This window comes from Limulus polyphemus, unplaced genomic scaffold (genome assembly GCF_000517525.1).
Source record: "Limulus polyphemus unplaced genomic scaffold, Limulus_polyphemus-2.1.2 Scaffold5507, whole genome shotgun sequence".
In the NCBI taxonomy this organism is placed as follows: Eukaryota; Metazoa; Arthropoda; class Merostomata; order Xiphosura; family Limulidae; genus Limulus; species Limulus polyphemus.
The window spans coordinates 55,687-64,849 of NW_013671117.1; the positions used below are offsets into that span (position 1 = coordinate 55,687).

The following is a 9,163-nucleotide window of genomic DNA, read 5'->3' on the forward strand; positions in this document are numbered from 1 at the left end:
TAGCTAATGAGAGTTTGATGATGCTACAAAACAAGTGCCTGAAACTTGATGAGATTGGAAAGGAACCATTAGTAGCTAATGAGAGTTTGATGATGCTACAAAACAAGTGCCTGAAACTTGATGAGATTGGAAAAGAACCATTAGTAGCTAATGAGAGTTTGATGATGCTACAAAACAAGTGCCTGAAACTTGATGAGATTGAAAAGAACCAATAGCATCATCAAACTCTCATTAGCTACTACAAAATAAGTGCCTGAAACTTGAGATTGGAAAAGAACCATTAGTAGCTAATGAGAGTTTGATGATGCTACAAAACAAGTGCCTGAAACTTAATTGAGATTGGAAAAGAACCATTAGTAGCTAATGAGAGTTTGGCGATGCTACAAAACAAGTGTCTTCAGTTCCTGATTACAGCTTACTTTTTAAATGAATTGTAAATAAAGTAAAAAAAAAAACAGTCATTGTGACAGTAATGAATAGATCAAAGTAGATTTATCAGATCTTATGGCAGACCTGTTGTGATATGGTTCCTTGTGTTGTCTCTGCTAGATAGTGAGGTTTTATCTTGCGTAGTCCTTTTCTTCAAGAAGTGGTTTCATTGAAACCCTCCTAAATCACAAGATGTTCCTTTCTGTGATTTATCTTATTAATCACTTTAGATGAAGGTTCTCAAGATGAAGAAGAAGAAGCAAAAGCAGTAACAGTTCGGTTCGCTGGGATCGAAACGGAGAAGACCAAGCAAGCAAGAGAACGATCCTATAATTATCATCAACAACAGATGGCCAGTGAACCCTGGACTAATGTTAATTTCCATAACTTGGGGGTAGGTAATATTTTAAGATTGAAATTGAAATAAAGTTTCCTTGATGTAATTCACACTTAAATATAACAGGTAAAAAAATAAATAAAAGGTAAGATTTTAGTTGTTCTGGTGCTCTGATTTTAGGGAAAGGTTTTAGTCTGAGACTTAAACATCTGAGAACTGAGTCTGTTGATTCAAGAGACTCCAGTCTTTGGGTTACATGGCCATTCTAAGATTCAGATTGCATGAAACTGTAGTTTTTATGTATATTATATTTAGTATTTGTATAACTTCTTAGCTTCAAAATCATATGAAAGTTCGTTGTAAAACAATTTTTATAAACAAAATAATAAAATAATCTCTCTTTATATCAGATTTCTTATTTTGTGTTATTGGTCTAAAATTTGAAGAAAAAAGTGTTCAATATTTTTTAAAATGAAGCAACAAATACTTGTTTGATTTTATTCCAGTAACTTGATACGATTTTTACATAAGATAAGAATTTTACAGCAAATATTCATTCATTAGTTAGCTAGGCCATGTATTTTGTTTTACCCACCATCATGCCCCAAGTTGAACAAAAAATGTGGCCTAGTTAACGAACGAATGAATATTTGCTGTAAAATTCTTAGTAATGCTATAAGTGTAGCTTACATTTTTGCCAACAATTTTGATTTAATTCCTTTAAGTTGCATACTCAATCTTTTTTCAGACACAGATTTTTTTGATTAGGTATAATCACTTTTTATCAATACACACTAACAAACCATAGCAAGTAAGAAAGTGACACTCGATAGTAACTCACATCAGCTTTAGGATCGCAACCCTATTACTTGGAACTAACCTATACTTTATAGAACCAATCAGGTTCTTTAAAATATATAGTGGTAGATTTTCCTCTCTAAAATAGTGTTAATAGCTTCCTTTATAGTAATGCCATGGAAATTAGATTAACAGTTTCTTGATGTCATCCCTATGTAGTCGCTACAGCCTTGTGTATTATTAGTGAACCAACCTTTTCACTGACTGTGTACATACTTTGCTGTGTTGTTAGTGTGAACCAACCTTTTCACTGACCGTATACACACTTTACTGTGTATTATTAGTGTGAACCAACCTATTCACTGACCATATACACCCTTTACTTTGTGTTGATAGTGTGAACCAACCTTTTCACAGACCGTATACACACTTTACAGTGTTGTTAGTGTGAACCAACCTTTTCACTGACCATATACACACTTTCCTGTGTGTTGTTAGTGTGAACCAACCTTTTCACTGATAGTGTACACACTTTACTGTGTTGTTAGTGTGAACCAACCTTTTCACTGACCATATACACACTTTACTGTGTTGTTAGTGTGAACCAACCTTTTCACTGACCATATACACACTTTCCTGTGTGTTGATAATGTGAACCAACCTTTTCACTGATAGTGTACATATTTTACAGAGTGACCTGTCTGGTATTGAAGCTATGATGCTGCAGTGTCCTCAGATGGACCAAGATGTATCAAGCTTGCCAGGAACTCCTGATGAATATCTCAAGATCCTCCTTCCTCTGTTAAAGGAGAAGAAGTTAGTGCTGAAAAATATGGTTTTAGTCGCTAAAGTTCCAACTTGTTTTATAATTCCTGAGTAGAAAGTATTAACTTCTGCTCTGATTATTCAGTTGACATTATTTCCACAGACTGTTTTAGTTTTAAGTGTTATATTGTAATTACAAGCTGTGATGTAATATGGTGATAGATTTTAACAATCTGGATGTTGTTAATTTTCAGAAAATTGATTTCTATTTTAAAATCTGTTGTAATGTTTAGGCTGTTTTAGACATTTTAATTTTCTCAAAGTTTTTTTTTATAACTTAACTATCTACAAGAACAGTGATTAATTTTTTATAAGTGCTAACCATTAATGCATCTCGTATTCCCCTCAGATCAAAGCAACTTCATGGTATTTTATTGAGTCTAGTTTTAAGTAACAGGAACATTTAAGGTTTTTAATTGAATTCCTGTCACAATATTTTACCTTTATAATTTTGGAAGGTTGAAGTGGCCTGAAGATACTACTACAGGAATGTAAATATTATGCAGATAATCAACCTAACTATTAAAATCATATTTCAAGCTATTAGTGTTAGTGAACCCTTTTACAAAAGCTCCACATTTAAAACGTTTATCATGGGTGATTTGTAAAGTGACAGACTAGAGCACTGACGTAGGATAACTCTATTATCTTCATTATTTGTCGAGAAAATAAACTTAAGGAACCAGTGATCTATTATACACTTAGCATAATTATTACTGAGGACAGAAAATGGAAGGGATATTAATAAGTCACTGATCAAAACTTAATTAGCTTGACAGTGCAATAATTAAAAATAAAGATTTCATTTTAAATACAATAGGGCGAATATATGTAGGAGGTACTTGTTGAGCTGAACAAATATTAGGGGAGGATTAAAAACTTGTGAGTAATAAGTCTGAGAACTAAAACACTAAAAAGTGAGTTTTGATACCCAAGGTGGGCAGAGAACAGATACTCCATTGTACAGCTTTGTACTTAACAGTAAACAAAAACTTGTAAATCATAAAATAAATAGTTGGGGGAGAATTAAAAACTTGTGAAGCCATAAAATAAATAGTTGGGGGAGAATTAAAAACTTGTGAAGTCATAAAAGAAATAGTTGGTGGGAGAATTACTAACTTGTGAAGCCATAAAATAAATAGTTGGGGGAGAATTAAAAACTTGTGAAGCCATAAAATAAATAGTTGGGGAAGAATTAAAAACTTGTGAAGACCTAAAGGAAATGGTTGGGGGAGAATTAAAAACTTGTGAAGCCATAAAATAAATAGTTGGGGGAGAATTAAAAACTTGTGAAGTCATAAAAGAAATAGATGGGGGAGAATTAAAAACTTGTGAAGCCATAAAATAAATAGTTGGGGGAGAATTAATAACTTGGGAAGTCATAAAGGAAATGGTTGGGGGAGAATTAAAAACTTGTGAAGCCATAAAAGAAACTGAGAGAGAGAAGAATTTAAAACTTTAAGATATGAAACTAATTTTTCTATTAAGAGATTTTATGTTTTAAAAATTGAAGCTACCCATCCAAGCTTAATAATAGCCTGAATTTGTAGAGCAGTTGCATGTAAGATGTATATATTGAAAACAAACCACATTCTGACTCACATTAAACAAGGCAACTCGATTATACCAAGGAAAGGGTGTAGACTATGTAAATGATAATAAATAGCAAGTAGAAACACAACCAAAAGGTCTCATCAAGCTTTTGCAAATATTTCAATATTCTGGTTGTTGTATTTGCTACATACACAGAAACCAAATTTATTAAATATTTCACTGCTAGACTTATTGATAAATAACAACTTTAAGTCCTAAGTTTATTTTTAAATGCACATTGAAACAGATTTGTGATGTATAACTAGTTATCGAAGCTAATTATTTATGATATCAACATGATATTATTTTAAAGATAATTGCCTGAAATAAATATTTCACAGGTGATTTTGTTCTCACATATCAAGTAAAATAATTAATATTGCATATCAATGCCTCATTACATTTACTCAATAGTACACTTTCCAAAGCTAAAATAGAGATTAAATTTTATGTCCTGCATCAGTGCTTGTGACTATGTTTTAGAGACAGACATATTTATATGTGCCCATAACTTGTAAGAGTTAAAGTAATTTATATTTATATAATTAAAAATTCTGTATTGTTTTGAAGCACGACTGTATTATTTCAACAAACACAGAGATGTTTCTTGGCTTCTCTCGTGTAAAGTTGTTGACATATTCTGATTCTGTGTCAGTTTTAATGATATGTTCTTTGTTGATGATAAGCAAGTCTTGTTCTGGTGTGCTTTCATTAATTGTTAGGGAAATATAAAACTATAAAAATTGATATATTTTGTTTTAAAACAATTGTAACTTCCCTTAATCTAAACTTTCTCAGTAAATGATGGTGTTTATGTGTATTTACTATTTTTTGCCAACCAAACTCTGCAATGCTATCAAATACATTGATGTTTACGTTATATTTTTATCACATTTTCACTAATGTAATTGCATTGTGACTATGTATTGATGTTGATTGGCTATAAAATAAGAACTTTGTAGTCCTATATTGGGAAGTACGTCTGGCAACACACACTAAAAAAGGGAAACATAATGGGTATATTTCACTTTGAAGTTTGTTGGGAGTATTATTTTTTAGTATTTCATTTTTTTTCAATATTGTTTCTAAAAAGTCTGGATTTTAGATTAAAATAACTTACAATTCCCAATAGAAAGTTACAAATTATCTAAATGAAACATTTTATTAGACATTTTTGAATTGAGAACTCTAAGTAACTAAAGTAGTAAAATATTTACCATATATAAAAACTACTAGAACGTAAGCTGGCAAAAAATGATCAATTTATTATATCGTATATATAGTAAGATTAAAATCAATTATGAAATTTTTTGATGTTTGAAAATGTTTCCTTCCAGCAGCAGCATGTCTCAAGGTTCTCGTGCCATGCTGAGGAACTCTCCACTTCCTGACCAGGTTAAACATCTTGCAGTGGCAGGTGAGACATTATTAAAAACAATACATAGTTTAGGAAGAACTTTAAAATTCTCTTAAACAACTGTAAATAAGGAGCACAGTTTTTCTGTTAAATTGCAAATAACATCCATGTGGTATATCAAGATTGATAGATTGTATTAGGTTCCCCCCATCATAGTACTTTTAATATGTTGTATTAGATATCCACCATCATAGTATATTTAACCCTCTTGCTATGAGCAAGTCAAAGTGTGCATGTTACAACCTTTTACAGAGTTATGTTCAAAATTTAATTAAACTACTTTATTATCAGTGTATAGAAATACACATGGCATCAAGACATAACTACTAAATCAAATATTAATATTATTTAAGTTTTAAGTTCTTAATTTTATAAGGAAATATGAGAATTGTGACATTTGCTCTCTAGGTCTCCTCTCTTCTCTAATTTATTTACCACCTCTCCAAGAAGTACAGAATTTAATGCAAATTACTCATTATAATATCGTTATTACTCAGGCAAAGCATAATTTTTATAGCCTTCAATAAACTAGAAAATCAGACCATTCTTTCCACACCCACTCATCAAATTCTCTCTGTCAAGATTTGTCAATAGTTCTCTCTTCTTTGTTTAATATTATATAATTTTAACCAATAGAAAGCCAAGCCAAGGTTTTCATCTATCAAATGAGATATTCTATTACATTGTTTTCTGTACAGATAAAATGTTAATTTCTCTTCCAGTTCAAACTTACTTCTATAGGAAACGCATCAAAGAGCTTAGCTGAATCTTTTAACAGCTCTTATTGCATTGTCAGAAAGCCAGAAAAATTATTATAACTATATGACATTGTCTGCTTTTTACATGTTATTATTATTATGTGTTCTTAAGTGTATTATTTAATTAGATAAAAAATTATTGGGTGTGGTATTATCATTAATATAAAAGAGTAGGCTTAAGTTTCCTCGACAGTTGACAGCAAAGAAAAAGAAGACCCAGGTAAATAATATATTTTTTGTTTTTCCTGTGTATTCTTTATTTATTATTATAGAAGTAACTAAAACATCAAAATTAGAAACTTGTTAGGTTAGATTAGATAAAATATAATGAATAATAATAATTAAAGTTCTTCACAAGGTATGCTCGCGAGTAGCCTGTGCTTTATATAATTCGATAGGGTAACGTGAGATACATGTTCACTGAGTGGATTACATCTTGAGTGGCAGGATTATTCATTAGTTAGACACTGGTCAAAGGACAATTAAACAATAAAATTAAGTATAAATAGATGTATACTGTTACAAGCTTTAAGCAATTTAGAATAAACAATTATGGTTTCCTGTTACAGTTTGCAGTCATTCCAGAAAAGAAAAAAGGGTAACTTAGAATAATTTTCTAATTTTTTGTGGTTATAAGGTTGGGCCAACATTGACTGACCCTGTATAGAATTATATTATAAAAATAAGTTATAAATATAAAGTTTTTCTGAAAAAAAACATTTGTTATTTATTTAGGAGGTTTCAGGGATTATGGAAATATTTGAAAATTTTCAGATGTACAAAAGTATCTTTAATCTTAACATGAACATTACTTTCCACTAGGAGCAATCAACACTCTGACACCATATAATTATGGACAAAGTTTTAGTAAAAATACTTAATTAAAAATTCTGATTTTTTTTTGTTGACAAAAGACTTTTCATGTTTACTGAAAGTTTGCCAAATTTCATTAAGATACATGAAGTACTTTTAAAGTCATAGTATGTATACCACCGTGGTTGCATGGTGGTTACAATGTTATGTAAAATACACAAGCCTGCGATAGGGTTAATAGATTGTTTTAGATATCCACCATCATAGTATATTTAATAGATTGTATTAGATATCCACTATCTTTTATATTTAATAGATTGTATTAGATATCCATCATCATAGTATATTTAATAGATTGTATTAGATATCCACCATCTATTATATTTAATAGATTGTATTAGATATCCACCATCTATTATATATGATATATTTTATTATATATCCACCATCTATTATATTTAATAGATTGTTTTAGATATCCATCATCATAGTATATTTAATAGATTGCATTAGATATCCACCATCTATTATATTTAATAGATTGTATTAGATATCCACCATCATAGTATATTTAATAGATTGTATTAGATATCCATCATAATAGTATATTTAATAGATTGTATGAGATATCCACCATCATAGTATATTTAATAGATTGTTTTAGATGTCCACCATTTATTATATTTAATAGATTGTATGAGATATCCACCATCATAGTATATTTAATAGATTGACTGTTTTTATAGAAGGTTTAGATAATGCATTTCTGATGAAGGAAATGTAGGTGATCACTGCTTGATTCGTGGCAATAATTGTAGAAATAATCTTGGAGGAATACGATCTACAGAGGTACCACAAGTAGACTGGACAATGTTTCAAAAACCTTTTACCTGTTTTTACTTGAAAAAAATAGTTCTAATAAAGGAAATGCATTATGGTATTAAGTAATTTTAAGAACTTGGGAGTGAAAGTAAAGAAGATGTCAACTACTGTACATCTGTCATATCCAGTGCCAACAAGACCTTTCACTTAATACTAGGGTTCCACAGGTCATTTGTGATACAACAGATGTAGTAGTGGTCAAGTTGATGTTTATACCATCATTTAATGAACAACTGTTATGATGAGAACTAGAATTAAGTGAATTGTTAATTATTATCAATTTTATTTAAGTCATTCACAAATCAGATTTTTTATGGTTAATATTAATAACACAATATTATTTATTTAACTTAGTTTTAACACCAAGTATTCATTTTTTATTACTATCATTTTACTTGAATTAACTTTACTATCATACAGAAGAACTTACAATACTGTTATAAAGCTTCACTAAGGCTGAACATACTTGAGTTAAGTGTGAGTATAGCTGCAACTGAAGACAATGTGAGGATAAAATTCAATCTGTATATAAACAACTGATAAACATTTGTAGAAATACCAATATTAGTGCTAGCTACAACTGAAGACAATGTGAGGATAAAATACAAACTGTATATAAACAACTGATAAACATTTGTAGAAATACCAATATTAGTGCTAGCTGTAACTGAAGACAATGTGAGGATAAAATTCAAACTGTATATAAACAACTGAAAAACATTTGTAGAAATACCAATATTAGTGCTAGCTGTAACTGAAGACAATGATGATGACAAAGAACTCATCTCTATGTGGACTAAGTCACCAATATTTTTGTTTGTTTGTTTGTTTTTCAGCTAAAGTTATCCAGTTCTCCAGCCTACTTGAACTTCTTCCTTTCGGTGTGGATCCTCTTGTTGTACTTAGATCTCTTCAACAGGTGGCAGTACTAGTTCAGGGATGCTGGGTGGTTAAAAGGTAAAGATATGATTTCCTAGAGAGGTTTTGTTTGAATGTTAGTCAGGGCTTAAATGTTAAAGAAATTTCCAGGTTGTCTGGGAGGCTGTATTGATTGTCCAAAAAAAATACATTGACCCTAAAAAAAAGATCCAATTACAACAATATTAATGTACAAAGACTCTAAAAAAAGACCCAATTACATGAAATTTTGATGTATTTATTAATTATTTATTTCCAAAAAAAAAGTACAATTAATGTTTAGTCAACAATTTTGCACCTTTATTCAACTAATTTGTGATGCCTGGGAAGTTTTGTTACATTTGATAAAATAAGCCCAAACCATGCTAATGTTACATAGTATCTTAAGGAAAC

At 30.2% G+C, this 9,163-nt stretch overlaps 1 protein-coding gene across 1 annotated transcript in view; it reads left to right on the forward strand.

Moving 5' to 3' along the window:
* Window positions 1-8,826, forward strand: part of LOC106472668 (DNA-directed RNA polymerase III subunit RPC5-like) — a 34,829-nt gene extending 26,003 nt beyond the window's left edge. Inside the window, exons 4-7 of the mRNA XM_022401222.1 lie at window positions 660-823; window positions 2,256-2,380; window positions 5,320-5,399; window positions 8,689-8,826. Coding sequence (XP_022256930.1) covers window positions 660-823; window positions 2,256-2,380; window positions 5,320-5,399; window positions 8,689-8,813 — 494 coding nt within the window. The 3' untranslated portion in view covers window positions 8,814-8,826. The remainder of the gene's footprint in view (window positions 1-659; window positions 824-2,255; window positions 2,381-5,319; window positions 5,400-8,688) is intronic.
* The last annotated feature ends 337 nt before the right edge of the window (window positions 8,827-9,163 follow it).